Source organism: Stegostoma tigrinum, chromosome 4, assembly GCF_030684315.1.
Source record: "Stegostoma tigrinum isolate sSteTig4 chromosome 4, sSteTig4.hap1, whole genome shotgun sequence".
Classification (NCBI taxonomy): Eukaryota; Metazoa; Chordata; class Chondrichthyes; order Orectolobiformes; family Stegostomatidae; genus Stegostoma; species Stegostoma tigrinum.
Window position 1 is genome coordinate 69,762,535 of NC_081357.1, and position 27,373 is coordinate 69,789,907.

At 41.6% G+C, this 27,373-nt stretch overlaps 1 protein-coding gene across 4 annotated transcripts in view; it reads right to left on the bottom strand.

Annotated features, from left to right (window-relative positions):
* Positions 1-1,602: 1,602 nt before the first annotated feature.
* Positions 1,603-27,373, bottom strand: part of arhgap18 (Rho GTPase activating protein 18) — a 139,739-nt gene continuing 113,968 nt past the window's right edge. For all 4 annotated transcript variants that reach the window (XM_048531779.2, XM_048531778.2, XM_059645401.1 and 1 more), the window contains 9 exons: positions 27,015-27,106; positions 25,661-25,738; positions 23,022-23,181; positions 21,929-22,011; positions 12,296-12,490; positions 9,876-10,028; positions 9,374-9,507; positions 9,106-9,164; positions 1,603-6,532 (listed from right to left, as the gene is read on the bottom strand). In XM_048531779.2, coding sequence (XP_048387736.1) covers positions 6,441-6,532; positions 9,106-9,164; positions 9,374-9,507; positions 9,876-10,028; positions 12,296-12,490; positions 21,929-22,011; positions 23,022-23,181; positions 25,661-25,738; positions 27,015-27,106 — 1,046 coding nt within the window. In that variant the 3' untranslated portion in view covers positions 1,603-6,440. The remainder of the gene's footprint in view (positions 6,533-9,105; positions 9,165-9,373; positions 9,508-9,875; positions 10,029-12,295; positions 12,491-21,928; positions 22,012-23,021; positions 23,182-25,660; positions 25,739-27,014; positions 27,107-27,373) is intronic.

The window sequence follows — 27,373 nt, forward strand, 5'->3', positions numbered from 1 at the left end:
TTGCTAACATAATATAAAACACTAATTAGACCACATCTGGAACTGTGAACAGTTTTAATCCCTTTATCTAGTCCAGAGGAGGTTCTTTGGGTTGACCCTGAGGAAGGAGGGATTTTATTCCGAAGAAAGGTTGAATGGGTAGGATTGTATTGAAACTTCTAAGCTTCTTAGGTGGCTTGAGAGGATGGATGTGAAGAGGTTGCCTTCCCTTGTAGGAGAGTATAGGAGAAGAGGGAATGATCTCAGAATAAGGAGGTCACCCATTTAAGACAGAAATGAGTATTTTTTTCCTTACAGTAGTGAATCCACACAATTATTTGGTGCAGAGGACTGTTGAATTTGTTTGATAAATATCAAAGCTGAGATAGACACTTCTAATCAGTAAGGATAGTAAGAGTTAAGAAAGTAACAATAATTAAGACATCAATAGGCAAAGCCAGGAAAGTGGAATTGAGGATTACCAAATCAGCCATGATCTCATTGAATGGAAGAGCAGATTTGAATGGCTGAAGGACCTGCTTCTTAAAGCTCATCGTCTCTTGGTCAATAGAAGTTTCAAAAGAAACTTTTTTATTGATTGAGTGATGAGAATGTGGCACTCGCTACAACTGGAAGTGCTAATAGTGAATAGTGTAGATACATCTAAATGGAAGCTAGACAAGCAATAAGGACTAGAAGGGAAAAATAAAGGGTAACAAAGGTAGATCCAGACGAAGAAACATTGTCTGAATAGGCTCAAATGGAACATAAATGTTTGTATAGACCATTACAAATCAAATGATCTATTTCTTTTCCATATATTCTATGTAACTAGCAGAACATACAGCTTATCACTCTGTAGGACAAGTATTAAAATTTAAATGACTGCTGCATGGAGACTGTGCAGACCATTCATACAGGTGGTGAAGTGGCCTGTGATTCTAATGCCTGGACTTTATTTGAATTTCACCTGTGAATCAAATAGGCACGTTGAGATAGTTTGGCATAGAGCAATATTTCCCTGTAAGAACAGCCGTAGAAACCACAGGTGTCCATTGAGAGATGAATGACAAATCTCCACAAATTCCAATCTTGCAGAGTCTGCCACCGACATTCAGCCATATATCAGAATTAAATGCTGACAGATGTTACGATCTATCCACTTTGGATGTTTCCTGGCAATGCCTGCCCAATCACATGTCCTTTGTTAACAAGAGACTGATAAAGCAGATTCTACTATTCAGCCATCTTTCTCCCACAAGCAAACACTAACTGTAATTCTGAGTTTTTAACAATATTATGAGCCTGAAGTGTAAAGTTTAATGAATAATGCTAATGCCCAATGATTATAAGTTATTTTAAAATATTTTATCCATAAATATATGATGCTAATATGATTCTCTGCATTGTAACTATGGATGTAGTACTTACCATGTTGCTCAAATTGAAATGTAACAATGCTGTGACAAAATATTGCAAGATTGTGTCAGTGATAATGATGTTATAATCCATATAAATATTTTGCATGTGTACATGCAAGGCTTTCTTACTAAAAACCATAAATTGTAATGTGATAGACATCATTGCAACAAATGGATCAAATATGCTTTTTATTTACAGGACTATAAAATATTAACTGTACAGTTTGAAAACTGAAAATGTATTCAAACAACTGAGATATTTATATACAAAACAGCCATTTAACTTTGAACATATTCAACAAAAGAAAAATCTAAAAGAATTGGATAATTTGTGTTTTAAACAAAATCTCAGAAATCCTCTGAAAAAGCAGTACCATTGAATCAGTATGATGGAGACTCATTAAACATGCTGTTTTGTGACTAATATTATGTCATTCTTTGATGACAAATGAAAAGCATTTTCTAAATTTCAGTTGGCATTTATATTTTGCCACCGGAGACTATTTTCACAAATATGTTGACTTACTTGACTTTTAATTTGTCTCCATTTCTACTTTTATTGAATATCAATCTCATTTATTTCTGCAACAGAATTTTGATTATTCATGATTTTAAGTCGCATGAAAATAAGTTGAGAGATTAATGTTTGCAATTTCATTTCCTTTATTCTTTCAGAGGATGTTGGTGTTGCTCTGTGGGCCAGAATTTATTGTACATATCTCATTACTACTGAACTGAATGACTGACTTCGTGATTTTCAGAGGGCGGTTAGGAGTCAAGCACATTGCTATGAGTTTGGACGCATGTCTCTGCCAGGCTAAGTAAAGACAGCAGATTTTCTAATGATCTGGCACAAACTAAATATGTTTTATGCCAAATGACAATATTTTCATGATCAGCACTGCTGAGACTACCACTGAATTTCAGATTTATTAATTTAATTTATATTTCATTAGCTGTATGATAGGATTTGAATCTGGGCCTCTGCAATCCAATGATAATACCACTATGTCACCACCTCAACACACAACCTATTTGTACAATTTGTTATTTTCTACTTTAGTACAGACATTAACCTCCTTGTTTTAAGTAGGTTAATGCTCCTGCATGAAAAGTGCAAGAAATAAATTAAAAGCTATTTTAGATGCTTAGTGGCTGCATAAAATCAAGGGCAGAAGCAAGTTATTCAACCCACTCGACTAGATTAAAGTTATATTCCTATTGAACGTAATGGAGTATAAAGTTAGATTTTTTTGTACGTCACAGCTCTCTGTCATTGTGGAAATGGTGTCTCAGGTTCGGTTACCTTCAATAGCCTCAACCAGTAGAAAAATAAATTACTTTTATATGAGAGCATTTTTTCGGTACATTTAGTCCTAAATCTAGACTGTGATGTAATCTGTAAAGTATTTTCAAGCTTGTTCTTACAGACCACATTTTAATTTGTTTTGTGGAGCTGTGGTGCATGAATGACTTATGGTATTGCCATGTTTTATGTCTAGGCAATTTACTCCTTAATGTTTCTACCCATATGTGGAGTGAATTTGGTTATGTACACCAACATTGAAATAAAGTCCTCAGCTGCACCACCAGTAGAAACAAAAGGCTGTATACTATATGTATATATATATATATACTTTTTTTTAAAAATGTTACAGTATGAATAGAAGAAAAAGAAAAAAGTATCACCCTCCATCTACTGACATGGAAATATGCTGGACTGCAAATCATTGAATGGATTTTGAAATTAACAAGATGGAATTTGAACTCGCAACTTCTAGGTTAACTAGCCATTATTACTACATATCATGCGTGAGAGATGTATTTGTTAGTGTTTATAATGATTTGATGGTTTGATTTATTTATAGTCATGTGTGGAAAGTACTGTATAGTGTCACCACTCTCCAGCACCATCTTAAAAGACAGAGAAATAAATCGAAACATAGAAAATCAAGGCAGAACAGTAAAGAAATAAAGAAAAAAAATTCAACTTTACAGCCGTTATTATTATGTGCTCTGCCATGGGCCATGGGCTTGGTGGCCAGGCACGAGTCCTTTTGCCTCAATGTCACCACTGGAATCAAAGTTGCCACTCTTTGGTGCCATCTTGCCAGCAGCGACACCCTCGCCACTATGAGCCCTCAATGGATCTTGCCAATGCAGATACCACTGATGCCGCCAGGTACCGTTCCAGCCCAAATTTAACTCCGCCACAATGAGGCCACTTCAGGCTCAAACTCACCTCCACAGAATCTGTGCTGGACATAAATGCTTCTGGGAACCCAAACTCACCTTGCCACAGCAGCAATGAGTTGGTGCCAGGACCGCCTCATCAATGTGGAAACTGCCGGAACTCGAACCCCCTCCAGTGCCACCATGGGTCTGCACTGGGCCCACTCACTGACTACCACAAATCCACACTGGGACTACCTGCCACCGCAGATGCCATCACTGTGACTGAGCTCTTCAACAAGAGGCACAAAAAGCAAAAGAATAAAATAAAGTGAGAAAATAGATTTTAAAAAGTAAAAAGAAATGAAAGGAGAAACAGATGGAGAAGAGGACCCCAGATTCAGAAGCCCTACTCCACCGCCATCTTACCAGAAGCATCTATTGTAGCATCTATTTTAGTCATTTAATAAAAGAAAAGTTGAATTGATATCAATGGGTTAAAGCAAGTATCTTTAGGTTTCAAAGAACAAATTTTAAATAGAAAGAGCCAAGAAGGCTAGCCTTTTGAATTGATAGAAAAAGTTCAAAGGCAGCTTTTCATGGTCCCATTTATTGAGTGTTTTCCTTCCCTAAAAGTGCTTTGAATATGAAAAAATAACTGAGTCTTTCTGTTTCTGCATCAAGAAATATAATTATGCAGAACTTCCCCAAGATGAAATTCCAGGAAAACCAGGATATTCATTGTTGGGAGTGGGGTGCAGATGGTGTGTCGGAAACAGCTCCATCATAGACACAGTAATTGTCAAAGTAGGCTGTTTAAAAGGCTGTAAGTCTCAATCCTAGTTATAACTTAAAGGAAACAATGTTGTAGCTCTCACTGCTTGCACTCTCCATGCCATGCCAGCTCCACCCCACCCAAAGCTCACTCTTGGTCATCAATGCCAAGCTATGTCTCCCCCACTTACTAAGCCAAGCTTCATTATGCATTCTTGATTAACAGATAAATCCATTAATATGTTAAAACAGCTGATCCCCAAGAAAAACACTGATTGATTGGCAACTCTAGCTCCCTGGTCTCTTCTGTTAAATTCACAACATTTTTCACACGTGGATGAAGAGTCAAGCAATTGCAGTTTCTGCTAGTGAGGCATTAAAAAATCTGGTTTGTTGAATTTGATTGTTTGTTGCAAAAAGAAGTTTTTATTTACACAAATTGAAAGTAATGAATGAATGGATGACATTTTAAAGCTTTTGTTTGATATTCTGTGGTCACTGTAAGATTTGTTGCTTCTGTACAGTGTATCATGGGTGGGTAGGCATGGAAAAGCCATAACCTGGCATGTAGGCCATGAAGGGCCATGGGTGTTGAGCAGGGCAGGGTAGGTTGAAATGGATAAGACCTTTAACTTGCTTTTCAAAAGGTTACCTCACACAGAGGTAATACCTGAGGTGCCATGAACCACAAACCATTTAAATGTTGGCCTGAATCAATGAAGATTGTGAAAGAGCACAACATGGCCATTTCCAGAATTAGCCAGGTTGGGAGAGCAGGATGTGGGCTCATGGTTTGAACCAGGCTGGATAAAAGATTTATGAAAGCAAACTGTTTCTTGCAATGCACACAGAACTGATTTGGGGAGAGGTGGTACTTGGATGTATGTGCAGTTTGAAATGTCCCATCAAGAACCTGGGTACTGTAACTTGGAAAACTGGGCCAGGAAGCCAAAACATCTCACAAGCACCTCGTATGTGCGCTTGTTAATATGTGAATTCTTGTCGATTAATTTCCTGTCATCGCATTATCTACCACTTCTTTGCTCATGGGCTAGAGTGTTGGTGAATCATATGTTAATATGTTAACTGTCTTTCGAAGCAATCTTCCCTTAACAATTCTACAAAACTAGTCACAACAGAATGACTAGATCAGTGGTATCAACGCCTAAAATTCTTCTACTGAACGCCTAAAAATCTTTCAACTTGCTTTCTACTCACCACCTCCACTTGCCACTTTCCCTTCCCAATCTCTGCTTCCGGATCCCAGCTCGCCCACTGAGAAAGTGTGTGTGGAAGCATTGGGGGTGGGAAGCAAGAAGGAGGGTTGGGGAAAGAAGCAGTGAACGACAGAAAGACAAGAGGGATAGTTTGAAAGGGAATCAGTGAGCAAGAGGGTCAGGTGGGAAGCAGTGAGTGGGAAGGGAGGGGAGAGAGGTGGCAAGTTGGAGAGAGACGGTGAGCAGGCCACAGGAAAGGCAAGTGCCAAGTGTTAGTTTCAACCTTCAGGAACTGGCGAGAGTGAATTTCAGCTGATTAATCACGTTAGACTTGAATTCTTATCGATTAATTTCCTGTCATCACATAATCTACCACTTCTTTGCTCATGGGCTAGAGTGTTGGTGAATCATATTCTACCATCAGGGTGTGCATGGCTGTAATAATTAAGTGCTCATTAATGATGCACTGTTGTTATACAAGTATGCTGTTTAATGAGCCCACTGCTTTTGAGTAGTCTGTTGTCCAACAAAGCTTCAATTCTATGGACAGGAATTTCTTTTTATGGTCTTCTCTCAAGGTAATCTTTCTTCCATATTAATATCCTTAAAGTAGACACACCTACATAATGTATAAACCTGACGTTGTTTAAAAAAAAACAACATATGGAATCGATCTTTTGGTATCCGTCTCTGTTTCAAGTTCAGTTTTGGTTGTGAATTAGACATGGTTATTTATCTTCTGGATGACTCCAATAATAAAACTCCAGCACAAGGAGAACGAGCCTGCCTAACTACATGGTCTCATTTCCCTTACTGCACAGGGCCATTCACATCCAGTGTTTCCTGATCATGCTGCCCATCTGTTAGTACATCAATTTCATTGACAGCGAGGTTTTATAACCCACTCAGCATTTGGATTCAGTTGATATAGGTCTTTCATATATGTGTCATCATCCAGACAGCGTTCTCCTGAAAGCAAAACATTCACAGTTAAGGTCAGTTGATGCTGGTATTGCTTCTAGTTAATATGAATTAAATTTTTAAAACCACAGATACTTCTGATCCACTACCAGTTTCAAAAGCCAATAGTTATGATGCTGTGATAGAAAGTAGTGCAGATGCTGGAGTCTGAGATAACAGTGTGGAGCAGGAGGAACACAGCAGGCTAGGCAGCATCAGAGGAGCAGGAAAGCGGATGTTTTGGGTTGGGACCCTCCCCCATTTCTGAAGAAGAGTCCCGGCATGAAATGTCAGTTTTCCTGTTCTTCTGATGCTGCCTGGCCTCCTGTTATGCTCTAGTTCCACACTATTTGTTTTGTGCTGAAAGAAAGTTCTCTTCAGAAAAGCATGGCATGGTAAATTTGCAAATGTTTTCTTTAACTGTACAGTAGATGTCCCAGTGGCAGGGGCTGTCTCAGCTGTATCTTACTTACTATGTACATGAGCACTACAGATTCAAGATGGCGCCAGAGCATAGCAACATGTTGTAAGCTGTGTCTGCCTGTACTGCACACAAAACAAAACCTTTCACTGGACCTAGGTACATGTGACAATAACAATAAGTCAAATCAAAAGCCAAATTTCTGCATCAGCTGATTTTTATAAGAAGAAATCCTATTCTTACTCTCTCTACTCTTGCTACCACCACAGAAAGATTGCACCTGTGCCTTGCATTGTATTTAGAAAATTGGTTCAGAAATTAAGAAAACGACAAATCCACATTGGCACCATTGGGCTGCTGGGTTCCCAAGCGGAATATGAATTGCTGTTCCTGCTCCCTCAACCTCTTCATCTCCAACTGCCGTCAAGAAACATTTATTCCAGAACCCTCTCCCCCTCCCCCTTTTCTGATGAATGGTCTAGGCCCGAAACGTCAGCTTTTGTGCTCCTAAGATGCTGCTTGGCCCGCTGTGTTCATCCAGCTCCACACTTTGTTATCTCGGATTCTCCAGCATCTGCAGTTCCCATTATCCCTGACAAATTTACAGGCCTTGATTTATACTTAAGGCTGTTTCTTAAACTACTAGAGTCAAGGGTATCCAAAATGTTTCTTGTTCAGTGCAGCAAATAACTGCACACTGAAGATCATGATAATCAGTAACCATAAATAATTCATTGTGCTGCTTTTATTTCTGTTCACATTGTCAAAACAATCAGCAGGCCAGTCAGTATCTGTTGATTGATTTTTAGGCATGTTCTTTCTTCCCTTGAGCCCACCAAGTAATGTTTCATTTTGGCTGGTGAGTTTGATTATTCAAGAATAATTCATTAATTCTCATTGAACCGTGTACAGATTTGTTTGGGCAGCTCTCTCCTGTCACTTACTGGAGGATTTTTCGGAGTCCAGTTCAGTTAAGTTAGGTCACTGGATTTTAAACCTAAGGAGGCGGCTACACAGACGCCGATTGAACAATGTGCTCAATGGCAGATCCCGGTCTTTGCTCCATGACCCTGCGCAATCATCCTGTCCAGATAACAATCCAAATGCCTCGTCAGTGCCTTGATAGAACCCACCTCCACCACGCAGCACAGAACTTAACCAGTGTTTAAAAATGTTTTTCTTTGGCAGCACCAAAGAAAAGTACTATAAGGTCTCAGAAGTCTGAAAACAAAACTGAAAAAATGCAACAGAGGAAGGGTCAGTGTCTCGACAAAGATGCTGCCTGACCTGTGTTTTTTTTTCATATTTGCTTGTATTCATGTCTCCATTGCTGCTTTCACTAACTTTCTTAAATTGGTGTCACTTTGTTCTTGATAGTCCCAATTTTGGGCATATCATCTCTCTTTCCGCTCTGTTCATAGCCTTCATGATTTTACATATCTGTACCAAATCTCCTTTCCAGCTTTTCATCTCTAAAGTGAAAAGTCTTAACTTCTCTACATAACTAAAGTCCTCATCCCTGGAGCCATGCTCATGAGACTCTTTTAGATTCTCTGTAACGAGTGACCACAGAAACCCTACAGTGTAAATGCAGCTCATTCAACCCAACAAGCCCACACCGACCCTCTGAAGGGCATCCCACCCAGACCCCATCCCCCTATCCTTTCCCTGTAACCCTGCATTTCCCCTGGCTAACACATCTAATCTACACATTCCTGAACACTATAGGGCAACTTAGCTTGGCCATCCATCTAACCTGCACATCTTTAGACTGCGGAAGCAATTTGGAGTACCTACAGGAAATCTATGCAGAAATCAGGAGAATGCGCAAACACCACACAGGCAGCTGTTTAAGGCTGAAATCGAACCCAGATCCCTGGCACTGTAAGGCAGCAGGGCTAACCACTGAGCCACCATGACCCATTGAGGCTGTTGGTGTGAGAAATGAAAATGTCATGCTAAGTTGGGAGGTGATTAAGAACTGAATTGAGGTTCAGACAATGTAGCGGAAGCCTTAACAGGCTGTTTGCTATCAGGAAGTATATTGGCTGAAAAAATATTTTCTCCAAAACAATTATGTGTCACAATGAAAATGACACAGATTCCTTCCTGCAATTTAATTATAGATTTTTCATGCTAAATACAATTAGCAAGTTCTTACCAATGTTTCCTCCAATTTCATACAAGCAAACTTCCTCTTTGTTCGTAGATTCAGTAATCCTGTTATGAACAAAATGCATTGTTAATACCAGATTGTTTTTTTTAAAAAAGTGGACAAAAACGTTATTTGGTGTAGATTTAATAATATCAAGCACCAAAATAGAGTTCAAATACAACCTGTTAGCAATTTGTTACTTTGGTGTCAAGGTAAATAATGAGCACGTGAGAGAGATAATTTCATAGAAAGTAAATCTGAGGATTTGGCCTACCTGTTCTGACTAAGACATTGTTGGAAGCGTGCCAATATATCACCGGCTTTGAGATCTTCTGTTAGTTGAATTGCCATGGAAACTTTGGAAAGTGACGGTGCCTGAACTCGTATTGCACCTTGAAGTGTGACTGGCTGTGGGAACACATTGACAGAAGGTAATTCTATACCATTCCTTTTCACAGAAATTTCCAAATCGGTGACCCACATCCATTAGAAATACATGTAGGGAAACGGCAAGCTCTTGCAAATTCTCCTCTTCACAAGGACCCCACCCTCCAACCCCAAACTATCATCAGTGGTTCGTCCGAATTAGATTTCTGTGCACCTATTAAGAAATTTTAGTAAAGTTAACTTAATGTAATGCACTGTTTTATAAATTGCATCTGGCAAAATATTCATCTTTTGGCATATTTGATACCCATTGAACAATGCCAAACAATAATTTGTTACACTTTTAAATTATTTTGAAATGAATCTAAATTTTGGAGTAGCTTACTCACATCGTGAAGGCTTTTATCAGTTTGGTTCCGTTCATGTTTATCTTTATCATACGTCATCTTTTTTAAGAGCTTCATCACAGCCTTTTCTTTGGACAGCTTTTTGTGATTTTCAATGTTTTGTTGTCGGACTTGATTCATAATAAACTTTGGAATCTGAAAGATATTGGAAGTAAATGCTCATATATAGTTGACAGTTGTCACAGTTTAACTCGTTAACTTAAGACCATCTCATCAACTTGATACTCCCAACAAAGTCTCTCAGTACTGACTAGAACAGGATATGATCCTGATAATACCGCATCTGGAGTACTGGGTGCTGGTTCTGGTTTACTGATCTCAAGGAAGATATTATTGTCATACAGAGAGTGCAACGAAGGTTCACTGTACTACTTCCCAGGGTGGAAGGGCCACCCTATGAAGAGAAACTGGACAAACTAGACCGGTATTCTCAATAATTTAAAAGAATGACAGATGATTGCATTGGAACATACAAAACACTTAAAGGGATAGAGAGAGGGTTGCAAACCTTTGGAATTTTCTGTCACACAGGGATGTGTGGAAGCTCAGTTTTTGAGTATGTTTAAGATAGAGAATGATAGATTTCAGACTTCCAGTGTCATGCAGAGTTACGGGTGTGATGTGGGTAGAAGACATTGAAGTGTTTGACCAGCTGTGACTGTATTGAATGGTGGGGCAGGATTGATAAGCTGAATGACTTACCCCTGTTACTATGTTCCTGTGACAGTGGTGAAAAAGACAGTCTCCATAAGGCACAACTCCTCGAGTATGGCCCTTTCAGGATTGGTGCTTGACTAGTCTCTATTACAGCTCACTTAATTTTAGTGTAAGCCCTCAGATGTTCATAATGCAGGATTGGCAGGGATGATTTTCCTAATGTTGACTCCTGTTTCTAACTAAATTCCAGATTGTCAATCCAATTTCATTCCTTTTCTTGGGCTTTGTAATAGTTTGATACAAGGTGTGGCCATTTCCCAGGACAATTAAGAGTCAGTTACATTGTTGAGGGTCTGGAGTCACATGAAAGCCAGACCAGGTAAGGATGGCAGATTTCTTTCCCCAAGTGGCACAAGTGAACCAGATGAGAACATAAGAACTAGGAGCAGGAGTAAACCCTTGAGCCTGCACTGCCACTTGATACAAACATGGCTGATCTCATCGATGTCTCAACTCAACTTTCCTGCACACACTCCATAAACCTTCAAATCACTGCTAATTAATAACCTATCTCCTCCTTAAACTTACTCTTTGTCCCAACATCTATGATGGTCTTGGGTAGTAAATTCCATAATTTCATAAACCATTGACAAAAAGTAATCTCTCTTCACCTCAGTTTTAAATCTGCTCCCCCTTTCTTAAAACTATGACCTCTTTTCTAGATTGTCATATAAGAGGAAACATCCTCTCTATATCTTCTTTGTCATCTTGTATGCCTCAATTAGATCTCCTCTCATTCTTCTGAACTCTAACAGTATAGACCTAAACTGCTCAAACTCTTTTCATAATTCATGCCCCTCACTTCTCCTAGAATCAACTCGTGAATCGTCTCCAGTGCAACTACATCCCTTCTCAAGTAAGGGGACTGAATCCGTACATAAAATATTCCATGTACGGTCGCAGTAATGACCTGTTCAGTTGCAGCAACATTTCCCTACTTTTATACTCTGTTTCTTTAGAAATAAATGCCAAAATTTCATTTGCCTTCCTTATTCTTTACTGTACCTCTAGACTAGTTTTCTGCAAGTCTGGCATGAGGACACCCAGCTCTCTCTGCACTGAGGTTTCTCTCCATTTAGATACTAAGTTGCTTTTCTTTTCTCCCAACAAAATGGATAATTTTGTACTTATCCATGTTTAAATCCATTTGCCAAACTTAAGTCAATTTAACTTATGCAATTTGCATCCACTTGTAACTTTTTATTCCTTTGTTAAAACTTATGAGCTTTTCATAACCAATGAAAATGGCTTCACAACTGCCATTAGGTTAGATTTTTCATTGCAGGTTTTTGCTAATCAAGTTCAAATTTGGATTCAAATCCATGTTCCCAGAAAATTAGCCTGGATCCCTGGATCTCTCATCCATTACCATTTGCTGTATCTTCCCCTGAGAGTGAATGTATACTAATTCCATACTGCAAACTCTCACTTTTTATTGGCTCATGTAAAATTTCACTGTCACTTCTACATGCATAATAATACAAGCTTAAAAGCAATAGTTTCTCACTTCATTGTACCATGCGTCATGCACAATTTCTGATTTTTTTTGGAAATTCTTTACTAGGTATGCCAGAATCCTAAAAATGTACTCTTGTAATGAGGCTCCTTGCCAGGACAGTAAAGTCATTATATTACCTCCAGAAACTTAGAGAACACGTGCTCTGCAAACTTGAGATTGTTCTTACCGTCCAAAGTAGTTCTTGGTATTTAATCAAGTAGCGCATAATCGTGCTTGTCCCAGCAGCCATCGCTAACTGAGTCTTTGAGCAACATCCTTTAAACATAAACAGGTTGGGTGCCATGATGACCGAAACGTTGTTTAGTGTCATTCTGTTGCTCTCCTTGTTGTCTATTAATCTCTGAAGAAATTCAAGCAATGACTGGAAAAGGATATTAATTACATGATCAAGGTTTCAAGGTATTCCTAACCTTAAAAGGAAAAACTGCATTGAAATGAGCCAAAAACACATAACTGCACATATTTGAAAAAAAAAGCAAAAACCCTTTCTTTTAGCATATTGAAAAGGACTTCACTGTCGTAGAGTTTTAACTTGTTTATTACAAACTGTGACATATATAACAATTTATTCAATATCATCAAATTCTTTTTCTCTAATTGTAAACAAATTTATTGCCAGTCTTGATCTAGTCACAAAATAAGACTTCTTCAGTGCAAATATGGTAATATATTATTGATTTTGAGACGTAACAATTTTCTTCCACTTCAGAGTCAGAAGGATCTGGACTGATGACCCATTTCAGAGACGAGTACAAAAATCTAGGCAAACACTCCAAAGCCATTCTGTGAGAGTTCTGTACAATTTCAGGTGTTGCCTTTTTGATGAGACTTTAAATCATTACCCCATGTGTTTTCAGAGGTGGATGCAAATGAGTAGAGTTTTACAGGCAAACAGAAGAGTTATCCCTGATTAATCGGCCACTATCAATCCCTATGCCAATAACACCAAAACAGATTATTAGACCTTCCCCACATCATAAGGTCAGAAATTGGGATATTTGTCAATGATTGCACAATGTTCAGCACCATTCAGGACTCCTCAGATAATGAAGCAGATCATGTTCAAATGCACAAGATCTGGACAATATCCAGGCGTGGACTGACAAGTGCCAAATTCCAGGTAATGGCTATCTCCAACAAGAGAGAGACAACCTAATCACTGAACACCAACAATCGACATCCTGGGGTTACCATTGACCAGAAACTCAACTGGACTTGCCACACACATACAGTGGTTACAAGAACAGGTCAGACACAAGGGATACCACAGCTAGTAACTCTCCTCCTGCCTCCCCAGAGCTATTTACCAGACAGGAGACAGCACAATGGCTCAATGGTTAACAATGCTGCTTCACAATGCCAGGTACCTGGGTTCAATTCGAGCCTCGAGTAACTGTCTGTGTGGAGTTTGCACATTCTCCCTGTGTCTGTGTGGGCTTCCTCCAGGTTGTCTGGTTTCCTCCCACAGTCCAAATATGTGCAGGTTGGGTGGATTGACCATGCTAAAATGCCCATAATGTCCAGGGATATGCAGGGTTGGTGGGTTAGCCAGGAGGAAATATAGCAATAGTGTAGAGTGCGATTACAAGTGGGTGAGATGGTCCTCGGAGAGTCAGCGTGGACTTGTTGAACCGAATAGCCTGTTTTCACATTGTAAGGATTCCAAGTTGATTGTAAGTAGGCAATGGCCTAGTGGTGTTATTGCTGACAATTAATTGAGAAACACAACTAATGTTCCAGGGACCCGTGTTCAAATCCTGCCATGGCAGATGGTGGAATCTGAATTTAATTAGGAAAAGAATCTGAAATTAAGAATCTACTGATGATTGTCAGGAAATTTAATTAAGAAAAGAATCTGAAATTGAGAATCTACTGATGATTGTCAGGAAGAACACATCTGGTTCACTAACATCTTTCAGGGAGGGAAATCTGTCATCTTCCAGAACCACAGCAATGTAGTTGTCTCTCAATTATCCTCTGAAATAGTTGTTCAATTGTATCAATCGCTACGAAGTCTCAACAAAGAAATGAAATGGACAGACCATCTGAAATTGACCTAGGCACCAGAAAAGATAATGGCAGAAACAGCCCCGTTGACTCCTCCTTACTAACATCTGGGGGTTAGTGCCAAAATTGGGGGGGAATTGTCTCACAGATGAGTCAACCGCTTCTTCCTTTCCTGCAGGCCCGACCAATCCTCCTCCACTGACACCCTCATCTGCCGAGCCGAACTTGTCCTCACCCTCAACAACTTCTCTTTTGATTCCTCCCACTTCCTATGGACAAAGGGGGTGGCCATGGGTACCCGCATGGGCCCAAACTATGCCTGCCTCTTTGTAGGTTACGTGGAACAGTCCCTCTTCAGCACCTACACAGGTCCCAAACCCCACCTCTTCCTCCGTTACATTGATGACTGTATCGGCGCCGCCTCTTGTTCCCCAGAGGGGCTCGAACAGTTCATTGACTTTACCAACACGTTCCACCCCAACCTCAAGTTCACCTGGGCCATCTCCAACACATCCCTCACCTTCCTGGACCTCTCAGTCTCCATCTCAGGTAACCAGCTAGAAACTGATGTCCATTTCAAGCCCACTGACTCCCACAGCTACCTAGAATACACCTCCTCCCACTCACCGTCCTGCAAAAATTCCATCCCCTATTCCCAATTCCTCCCCTTCCGCCGCATCTGCTCCCAGGATGAGGCATTCCACTCCCGCACATGCCAGATGTCCACGTTCTTCAAGGAACGCAACTTGCCCCCCGCAGTGGTCGAGAACGCCCTTGACCGCATTTCATGCAACACATCCCTCAAACCCCGCTCCCGCCACAACCACCCCCAGAGGATCCCCCTCGTTCTCACATACCACCCCACCAACCTCTGGATACAACGTATCATCCTCCGACACTTCCACCATCTACAATCCGACCCCACCACCCAAGACATTTTTCCATCCCCACCCTTGTCTGCCTTCTGGAGAGACCACTCTCTCCGCGACTCCCTTGTCAGCTCCACACTCCCCTCAAACCCCACCACACCCGGCACCTTCCCCTGCAACCGCAGGAAATGCTACACTTGCCCCCACACCTCATCCCTCACCCCTATCCCAGGCCCCAAGATGACCTTCCACATCAAGCAGATGTTCGCCTGCACATCTGCCAATGTGGTATATTGTATCCATTGCACCCGGCGTGGCTTCCTCTACATTGGGTAAACCAAGCGGAGGCTTGGGGACCGCATTGCAGAACACCTCCGCTCGGTTCGCAACAAACAACTGCACCTCCCAGTCGTGAACCATTTCCACTCCCCCTCCCATTCCTCAGACGACATGTCCATCATGGGCCTCCTGCAGTGCCACCCGAGGGTTGCAGGAACAGCAACTCATATTCCGCTTGGGAACCCTGCAGCCCAATGGCATCAATGTGGACTTCACAAGCTTCAAAATCTCCCCTTCCCCCACTGCATCCCAAAACCAGCCCAGTTCTTCCCCTCCTCCCCCCGACTGCATCACAAAACCAACCCAGCCTGTCTCTGCTTCCCTAACTTGTTCTTCCTCTCACCCATCCCTTCCTCCCAGCTCAAGCTGCACCTCCATTTCCTACCTGCCACCTCACCAGCCTCCTTGACCTGTCCATCTTCCCTACTGACCTATCCCCTCCCTACCTCCTCACCTATACTCTCCTCTCCACCTATCTTGATTTCTTTCCATCTTCGGTCCGCCTCCCCCTCTCTCCCTATTTATTCCAGTTCCCTCTCCCCATCCCGCTCTCTGAAGAAGGTCTAGGCCCGACACGTCAGCTTTTGTGCTCCTGAGATGCTGCTTGGCCTGCTGCATTCATCCAGCTCCACACTTTGTTAGCCTGACATACTCATGGATTTATACCTTACAGGCAATGTCCCAGACACCACCATCACCTTCCCTGGATAGGTCTTGATCCACTGGTAGGACAGACCCCGCAGAGATGGCAGTGCATGGTATACAATGTGGAGGCAGTTGCCCTGGTAGTCCTTAACTTTGACTCCAGATACTATGAAGTTGCATGCCCTTAGGTTAAACACAGACAAGGAAACCTCCTGCTGATTATCACACATTGTCCTCCATCTGCTGATGAATAAGTGCTCTTCTACGTGAAACAACCCTCGGAGGAAGCATTGAAAGTGCATGGGTGTAAATGGGATATTTCTTAATCCACAACCAAGAATGGCTTGGCAGCAGCACTACTGATTGAGCTGGTCGGGTCCTAAAGGACGAACTGCTAGACTGGGTCTGCAGCTGGTGATGAGAGAGCCAACAAGTGGGAAAAAATATACTTGAACTTATCCCTACCATTCTGCAAATGCACCTGCCCATGATGGTATCAGTGAGAGTGACCACCACACAGTCCTTGTAGAGTTATAGAGTTATAGAAAAGTACAGCACAGTACAGGCCCTTCGGCCCATGATGTTGTGCCGTGGAATAATCCCATTCCAAAAATAAAATAGCCTAACCTACATTTCCCTCAATTCACTGCTGTCCGTGTGCATGTCCAGCAGTCGCTTAAATGTCACTAATGACTCTGCTTCCATGACTACCACTGGTAAACTATTCCATGTGCTCACAACTCTCTGGGTGAAGAACCTAGCTCTGACATCTCCTCTGTACCTTTCTCCTAACACCTTAAAACTATGACCCCTCGTGGCAGTCAATCCTGCCCTGGGGAAAAGTCTCTGGCTATCGACTCTATCCATGCCTCTCATTACCTTGTACACCTCGATCAGGTCACCTCTCTTCCTCCTTCTCTCCAGAGAGAAAAGTCCGAGCTCAGTCAACCTCTCCTTGTAAGACAAGCCCTCCAGTCCAGGTAGCATCCTGGTAAACCTCCTTTGCACCCTCTCCAAAGCCTCCACATCTTTACTATAATAGGGTGACCAGAACTGGACACAATATTCCAAGTGTGGTCTCACCAGGGTTTTGTGGAGCTGCAGCATAACCTCGCGGCTCTTAAACTCGATCCCCCTGTTAATGAAAGCTAAAACATCATATGCTTTCTTAACAATCTTATCCCTCTGGGAGGCAACTTTGAGGGAGCTATGCACTTGAGCACCAAGATCCCGCTGTTCCTCCACACTGCCGAGAATCCTGCCTTTAATCCTATATTCAGCATTTAAGTTCGACCTTCCAAAATGCATCACTTTGCATTTATCCACGTTGAACTCCATCTGCCATTTCTCAGCCCAGCTCTGCATACTGTCAATGTCTTGCTGAAGCCTGCAATAGCCCTCGATACTATCAACGGCACCTCCAACCTTTGTATCATCAGCAAACATACTAACCCACACCCCAACCTCCTCATCCAAGACATTTATAAAATCTACAAAGAGCAGAGGCCCAAGAACAGAGCCCTGTGGGACACCACTCAGCACTGACCTCCAGGCAGATTAATTACCATCTACAACCATTCTCTGCCTCCTGTCAGCCAACCAATTCTGAATCCAGACAGCAAAATCACCCTGTATCCCATACCTCCTGACTTTATGAATGAGCCTGCCATGGGGAACCTTATCAAATGCCTTGCTGAAGTCCACGTACACCACATCCACTGCTCGACCCTCGTCAACCTGTCTCGTGGCTTCCTCAAAGAACTCAATAAGATTTGTAAGGCATGACCTTCCCCTCTCAAAGCCATGCTGACTCCCTTTGATCACACTATGTTTTTCCAAATACTCATAAATCCTATCCCTCAGAATTCTTTCCAAAACCTTGCTGACCACAGACGTAAGACCTACTGGTCTGTAATTTCCAGGGATTTCCCTATTCCCTTTGTTGAAAAAAGGAACAACATTTGCCTCCCTCCAATCCTTTGGTACGACTCCCGTGGAGAGTGAGGAAGCAAAGATCTTCGCCAACGGCTTAGCAACCTCTTTTCTCGCTTCCCGGAGCAACCTAGGATAAATCTGGTCTGGCCCTGGGGACTTATCAATCTTAATGCTTGCCAAAATTTCCAGCACATCAACTTCCTCAATTTTGATCGGTTTTCCTGCTCCTCAACGTTCTCATTCACAACAAGGTCCCTTTCCTTAGTAAAAACCGAAGCAAAAAACTAATTTAGGGCTTCCCCTATCTGTTCAGACTCCACGCACAAGTTCCCTACTCTATCCCTGATTGGCCCTACCTTCTCCCTATTCATTCTCTTCTTCCTCACGTATGCGTAAAATGCCTTCGGGTTCTCCCTAATCCTTCCTGCCAAGCCTTTATCGTGCCCCCTCCTGGCCCTCCTCAGTCCACTTTTGAGCTCCTTCCAAGCAAGCCTGTAATCCTCTAAAGCTGTGTTAGACCCTTGCTTCCTCCACCTTACGTAAGCTGCCTTTTTCTTTTTGACAAGCAGCACCTCTGTACCCGTCATTCAAGGCTCCTTAATCTTACCCCTTCTTACCTGTCTCAGAGGAACAAATTTATACATCACTCGCAACAACTGCTCCTTCAACAGGCTCCACACGTCTGCTGTGCCCTTTCTGTGGAACAATTACTCCCAATCTGTACTTCCCAACTCCTGTCTGACGGCATCATAGTTTCCTTTACCCCAGTTAAATATCTTCCCCTGGTAACTGTTCCTTTCCCTTTCAATGGCTATGGTAAATGTAAGGTTGTTATAGAGATAATGTCCCACGTTCTCATTGAGAATAACTTCCATCGTGTTGTATGGCACTAACACTGTAATAAATGGGACAGCCTTTGAAAAAAATCTAGCAACTTGAGACTGGGCATCCATGAGATGCTGTGGGCCATCAACAGCCGCAGAATTGTCCTCCAGCACAATCTGTAACCTCATGGCCTGGCATATCCCCCATTCTACCGTTACTATCAAGTCAGTGGATCAGTCATGATTCAATACAGAATGCAGAAGGGCATGCCAGGAGGAGTACCAGGCATTCCTAAAAATGACGTATTATTCTATCCAACAGGACTACATGTGTGCCAAGCAGCATAACTAGCCAGTGATAGACAGAGCTAAGCGATTCCACAACCAATGGATCATATCTAAGCTCTGCAGTCCTGCCACATCCAGTCGTGAATGTTGGTAGACAATTAAACATCTCACTGGAGGAGGTGGCTCCACAAATAACCCCATTGTCAATGATGGAAGACCCCAGCACAACAAAGCCCAACCACACAAAAGATAAAGTTGAACCATTTACAGCAATCTTCAGCTAGAAGTGCCAAGCGAAAGACCCATCTCATTCTCTACCAGTGGTCTCTAGATGACAGATACCAGTCATCAGTCAATTCTATTCACTCTGTGACGTATCAAGGAATGGTTAGAGACACTTGATACTGAAATGGGCACTGACAATTTTCTGGCAATAGCACTGAAGACTTGCGCTCCCGAACTTACCGCTCTCCTAGCCAAGCTGTTCCAGCACAGTTACAACGTTGACATCTACCCAACAGTGTGGAAAATTGTCCACTTAAGTCCTGTACATAAAAAGCAATACAAATCAACCTGGCCAGTTACCAACCTAAAGTCTACTCTTGATCATCAGTATAGTGGCAGAAGGTATCATCAGTAGTATTTGCCAGATCCATCAGCTCCTGACCTCATTTACAGCCTCGGTTCAAGCATGGACAAAAGAGTTGAATTCCAGAGGTAAGTGATAGCTCTTGACATCAAGACTGACTCTGACCAAATTTGGCATCAAGGTGCCCTAGAAAATTAGACTCAATGTGTATCAGAGGGCAAACACTCTGCTGGTTGGAATCATACCTGGCATATAGAAAGATGTTTGTGGTTGTCGGATTCAGACATCCTGGCTCCAGAACATTTTTGCTGGAGTTCCTCAGGGTAGTGTCCTAGACCCAACCATCTTCATCGATGACCTTCCCTCCATCATAAAGTCAGAAGTGGGGATGTTTGCAGTTGAGTGCGCAATGTTCAATCCGCAATTCCTCAGATACTGAAGCAGTCCATGTTCAAATGCAATAAGATCTGGGCAACACACACTCTTTTGCTGACAAGTGGCAAGTAACATTCATGTCACACAAATGCCAGGCAATGGCCACATCCAGTATGAGACAATCTAACCATTGCTCATTGATATTTGATTGTGTAACCATCACTGAATCCCCATCAACATCCTAGGGGTTACCATTGACCAGAAACTCAACTGGACTCATCACGTAAACACAATGTCTGCAAGAGAAGGTTAGAGGCCAGCCTGCCTCCTCAAAACCTTTCCACCATCTACAAGGCACAAGTGAAGGGTGTGATGGAATACTCCCCACTTGCCTGGATGGGTGTAGGATTCCGTCCAAGCCACTCACCTTCCTGACTTAGAAATATATCATTGTTCCTTCAATGTGGCTGAGTAAAATCATGGCATTGCCTCCTTAAGGATATTAAGGTGCAACCTCCAGTGTGGACTACAGTGGTTAAAGAGGGCAGCTCACCTCTACTTTGTCATGGGTGACTAGTGAAGGGCAATAAAGTACTGTCCAGCCAGCGACACACCCATTAGATGGTGAATAAGAAAAATCATTATCCAATTACAGTTTGTAGGACCTCACTCATTTGCTGTGATAATGTGGGAAACATAGCAGTCAATGTAATTCTAAACAAAAACAAAGAATTGAGGATGTGGGAAATCTGAAACAAAAACAGAAATTGCTGAAGAAACTCAGCAATGCTGGCAGCATCTGTGAAGTGAAAATAGTGTTAATGTTTAAAGCTCAGTGACTCTTCTTCAGAACTGACCATTGCGACAATTCCTTCTTTTTCCTTGCGCTACATAGTAAATAATGATAGTTAATACACCACCATAGAGTATTTATTGTCCCTAGATAATAAGAACGTTTATTGTAGGACAGCAATAACTACACATAGAATAAGCCAGACTGAATTAAGAGGACTTTATGGAAATGAAACAGATGCATCTGCTTCCTCAGAAAGCTGAAGTATTAATCCTGGGCCCCACTGGTGAAAATCTCTGTCACAATGAAGATGCAATAAAATGTTGAGAAATACTAAGTACCTCCTGAACCCATCATTTATCATTTTCACAGAGGTAGATGAGGAGCTGGCCACAGTTCACACGTACCCATTTGCTAGATACAGTTGACCATTTAATTGATCAGCTGCCTCTGATGAAATCAGATTTTGGCGTCCCTGGTGTCTGGAACCCAGAATGTGGAGATTAACCAAGTAGGAGCCTGCTCTCAGTGCATTTCCTTTAGATACCCCTTTGGAGACACAAGGTACACTTGTAGATATGGTGGCATGGCACCTTGCGATGGGGATGGGGATGGGGGACTTTGCGTTGGGAGTCAGGTAGCTTTTGGGACTGATAACTGGTGAGAAGATGATGCCTAAATCTTTTGGAACTGTTCAAATTATGAAGACCTTTCAACAAGTGTCAAAGAGTATATTATGGACATAGAAACGATCCACCCTGGTAAATATCCTTCTCCCGGACCAGCTGAATTTATGTTTTCAAAGGACCTGGTCGACTCCAGACCACACAGGAACGTAACTGATTGACTCCTAACAGTTAAAGGGCTATTAGGGGTGGAAAACAAATACTGCCACAACCCAAGAAAGAATAAATAGTTATTTGTGTTTGGAGAACTTCCAAAAACTGGAAATTTAGATCATACAACAACAGCCTGTTGTTTAAAGAGCTAGGCCCAAAAACTCTTTACTCATCTAAACATTATTTTGTTTAGACTAAGAAACCAAGATTTAGGAAAAATAAACAAAGTCTTCTTCACATTTTAAAGTTCAATTTTGGGGGAAAAGAAATCCATATGTTTAATACAATACACGTACCTTCAGCGTGTCCCTATTTTGGTCTGGAAGGAGAAGCACCAACAAATTAAGTGCCTGTAGCTGATGTTTTCGATGTGCTAGATCTGTCAAACAAATATTCCCACCATGTTACTAAAGCGAATTGCATCGCAGAGTCCCCAGATCAAACTATAGTGAAATTGATACAAATGAACAGTACAAATTCATCTGGCAGAAATTAATTTACCCCATGCGAGGAGATCTGATCTTGCCTGAAATTGGGTCTTGAGCTGCTGGTACCTGTCACTTCTCCACATGGAGTTCACCTAACAGCACAAATGCAGGTCACTTGCCATATGGGTAATAGTTCAAAGGAAAATCCTGAGAAGTGATTAGGGAGGGAAAGAGGTGGGGTGAGGCTAATTCCAATGAAGGTAGAGTCAAGGCAGTTTTCTTCTTCCTCTTGGCAATACAGGAAGTCTTTTTGACAATTAAAATAGCAAACCTTTAGTTTGTCAGTACAACATTCGCTGAAGAAGTCTGGCACCGTTTTAATTAATTAAATATTGAAATAGCCCAAGACTATTTTCTTAGGCAGTGGGAGAATTTCCAACTTAATACCTTAACCAACAAACTTAAACCTGCCTGGTGTTAAAACTGGGGCCTTGCTGTTAAAGTATCTATTGAATAAGAAGTTGTTTTAGCAGTGGGAAGCACCCTGCCCCTGAGTTCGAAGATCTAGGTCATAAGATGGCCAAATTTAAGTTGACTATCAACTTGTAAATCCTTGCAATGAACAACAATGGTAGGTGATAAGAAATTTATTGTCAACAGAATGATTTTTTAGTCAGCCATGCGATTGAAAGAACGTTGGAATCTCTAATGTCACTATTCTTAGTAATGAAACCTAACTAGCCAATATTACTTGTGCCTATTGCCATTATACAATACACTACATCTTGTTGTTAAGTCAAATGCCCCTCCCTGTTAAAACTTACAAGAAGTTCATCGCTTATCAGTGTTAACTAAACAGTTTCCCAGACCCCGTACACAGAGGATGATTGATGACAGCACTCTATGTCAACACGAGCTGCCGATGGCTGGTTCCACAACACATGTAGCATTAATAACTTACTCTGAACAGCAAGGAAAGCATCAAGGTGCTCGAGAGTGACCAACGGATGTGGCAGCTCTCTTATGAAGAGCTTTAGTATACTCGCTGCATCGTGCTGGCGTACATTTTCCCAGTTAAAGGTTTTCTCATAGAACTTTGCTTCAAGCTCATCACGTAGACTCTTAAACATATAGGGGAGAAAAGATTATGCATCACCTTTAGCAAGATCATCAGTACAACATTGGTTTACATTTGAGAACAAGGTCCTAAATTTCCCTTTTTATGTGGAACAGTTATTCATGATTATTTTCATGTATATGTTTTTAATTGTTGTACAAGGAATTTTTGTTTGTGTAAGTTAAAAATTATTGTGAAATGGAGACAAATGAGAACAGGCCATGTCTCCATTCACACAGATAAGGAGAATCATCAGTTCGATTGGACAATATCAGGGTCCAAACAGAGACCAGCATGGGAATTCCTAGAAGCTTGGCTGTCCACCAAGAAGACCATCAATAAATATGCAGTATTAGACCATATATACATACCAATGCAAAGAAAAGCCGGAAATGAGATAACCAATTCCAACAGACACCAGAGTTTAAATGCTAGGTGAGAAAACACAACAGCGCTTTATCGGAGGCTGCACTGATGATGTCACCCAGCAGGGTAATGATGTGTCTGCGAACTGACAAACCAGCTCGGTGAGTCAACCAACCACAACAGATCTACTCAAGAACCTGGGAAGCTATTATTGAACCTGTTAGTACATGTTTTCAAACTTTCGTATCTTCTTCTCGATGGAAGAGGGTGGAAGAGAGTATAACCAAGGTGCAAAGGGTCTTTGATTATGTTGGCTTCTTTCCTGAGGTAGCGGGATGTGTAGATGGAGTCAACAGTAGGAAGTCTGGTTTGCGTGATGGACTAGGCTGTGTTGATAACTCCCTGCAATTTCGTATGGTTTGGGTGGAGCAGTTGCCATGCCAAACTATGATGTATCAGGATAGAATATTTTTCATGGCAGTTCTGCAAAAATTGGTAAGAATCATTGTGTACATGCTGAATTTCCTTAGCTTTCTGAGGAAGTAGCATGTTTGTGTGCTTTCTTAGGTATAACGTTGACATAGATAGACTAGGACAGATTGTTGGAGATATTTACTCCCAGAAACTTTAAGCTCTCAAACACCTCTACTTGATCACCATTGATACAGACAGAAGCATATCCTCCAATCCACTTCCTGAAGTCGATGATCAGCTCCTTCATTGTCCTGGCATTGAGGGAAAGATCATTGCCTTTACACCATGCCACTAAGCTCTCTATCTCTTCCCTGTACTCTGTCTCATTGTTGATAAAGATCCAGCCCACAACTGTGGGTGTCATCAGCAAACTTGCAAACGGCGTTCGAGCAGAGTCACCCATTTGTGAGTGTGTAAGTCATATAGTAAGGGTTGAGTATACGCCCTTGCAGGGCAGTGGCATTGAAGATTATCATGGAGGAGGTGTTGTCACTTATCCTTACTGATTGCAGTCTGTGGGTCAGGAAGTCAAGAATCCAGTTACAGTGAGTGGAGCCGAGTCTAGTTGGAATTATGGTGTTGACGGCAATGCTATAGTCAATAAGCAGGAGCCTGAAGTCTTTAGATTAGCTTAGATTCATTACAGTGTGGAAACAAGCCCTTCAGGCCCAACAAGTCCACACCGCCCCTTGAAATATCCCACTCAGACCCACCCCCCTATAACACACCCCTGAACACTATAGGCAATTTAGCATGGCTGATCCACCTAGCCTGCAGATCTTTGGACTGTGGGAGGAAACCGGAGCACCCAGAGGAAACACCCGCAGACACGGGGAGAACGTGCAAACTCCACACAGACAGTCGCCTGAGGTTGGAATTGAACCTGGGCCCCTGGTGCTGTGAGGCTGCAATGCTAACCATTGAGCCACTGTGCTGCCCTATCATCTTATCATCCATATGTTCCATGGATGAATGTAGGGCCAAGGAGATGACTTCTGCCGTGGACCTATTGCAATGGTGAATTGTAGTGGATCAAGACAGTCTGGGAGGCTGATATTTGCCACGACTAACCTTTCAAAACACTGCGTGATGATGGATGTCAGAGCCACCATGTCATAATCATTGATGCCTGATTTTTCCTTTGAACTGGGATGATTGTGGTCTTCTTGAAGTAAGTGGGAATGTCAGATCGGTGTAAGAAGAGGTTAAAGAGGTCTGAAAATACTCCCACCAGCTGGTCCGAGCTGCATGTAAGTGCACAACTGTGGACTCCATCTGGGTCAGTCACTTTCCACTGTACAATTATGCAGTCATCATCCATCTTTCCTCACTACCCACCACACCCAGGTGCCCCTCACCCCACCCCATGCTTTTGACTAAGGTTAAAATTACTGTAGAGCAGTAATTTTTAACAAGTTGTCAAATTGTTTTGTTCTCACTGAACAAACAGCATGGAAAACACAAAAGGCTTTATTTTACTTCATTTGGTGCTCACGCAATCTGATGACACTTCATGTCAATTGAATAACTTGTTTAGGTGATTCCCTGGACTGTATTACAGAGTCAGTAATTTAGCATATCATTTTACTTTGTGTTTCTGCAAGTAGCCTCCTCCCAGTTAATATTAATTCTTCTAAAAATACCTTAATTCTTGATGCAAGTCCAGGTATTCGTAGAATCCCTTCTGTGTTTAATCCTTCTTCCTCAATGTGAGCAATAAGCTGCAAAAACATTTTTGTCCCACATTAGCAAATTCGTATCACTTGACCTAAAATATCTAAATCAAGGTAAAGCAAATTGTCAACTTCAGACATTGTTGCAAATTCTGAACAACTAGGTTATTGAGAAAATACTTACTTATCTGTAACTCATGCATGTACAATACATTGAGGATCAATTATGTATCAAATTGAAATAGTAAGATTAATGTTACACCTATTTGAAGTTGTTTGCAACCTTAATTAGTCCATCCTCCAAAATATTGGTTGAGATAATGCGCTAATGTACTGCTGTATGCCTCCACTGTAGTACTTCTGATGTGATTTATAGACTCAGAGTCATACAGCATGGAAACAGATCTTTGAGTCCAATCAGTCCATGCCAGCCATATCCTTCCAAATTTTTTTCTTCATGTGCTTATTCAAATTGCTTTTTAAAATGCTGTAACTGAAACTGCATCTACCACTTCCCCGGAAGGTCGTCTACACGAGAACCACTCTCTGGATAAAGCCCCTCGTGTCTTTTTTAAATCTTTCTCCACTCGCTTTAAAAAAGTGCCCCCTAGTCTTGAAATCGCCCCCCATAGGGAAAGGACATTTACCATTTATCCTATCTATGTCCTCATGATTTTATATGTCTCTATAAGGTCACCCCTCAACCTCCTATGCTCCAATGAAGAAAGTCTCAGCCTATCCACCCTCTCTCTATAACTCAAACGTACCATTCCTGGCAAGATCCTGGTAAATCTTTTCTGAACCCTCTACGGCTTGATAATATCCTTCCTGTAGCGGGACAACCAGAACTGCACACAATACTGCAAAAGAGGCCTTAACAACATCCCTTACAACCTCAACATGACATCCTAACTCCTATACTCAAAGGTCTGAGCAATGCAGGCACATTGGCTAAACACCTTAACCATCCCGTCCACATGTGACACAAACTTCAAAGAATTATATGCCTGAACCTTTAAGTCTTTCTGTTCTACAACACTACCCAAGGCCTACTTTGAATTGTGTAAGTCCTGCCCTTGTTGTTTTTCCAAATTGCAATACCCCGCATTTATTCAAATTAAACATCATCTACCACCCCTTAAGATCATTGAGCCCATTGATCAAGATCTCTTTGCACTCTGAGATAACCTTCTTTCCTGTCCACTATACCCTAAATTTGGTGTCATCTGCAAAAATGCCAGTTTGGGGACTGTGCGATCAAAATGACAAAACTTGAATAATTTGAAGTTAATTTCAAATGAATATACATTGATTCTGTACTTACTTTTTGAAGTATGAGTGGGACCTTGGTTCCTGGAACTTTTTTCTGATCCTGTTCCAATAGCACTGAAAGTGGAACACCAAACAATCCCGTTTCTGAAAGTACACATTGAAAGCCCAGAGTTTACTGATCTTTGATAGAGACTGTGCCTTCCTGTACTTGATGACTGAAAAAAATCTGTATCATTGCATTATGTTATATTCTAATTCATATTAAAAAAGTATTTCTACCTTTTTAAACTGGTACTGAGTTCAAAGCTTAAGGTCAGAAATAACATTACAGAATGATCCTAGTCTGAAATGAAACAGAGGGAGAAAGATTAACTTTTAATGTTTAGGAAGAGCTGAACGTTGAGTATCTGG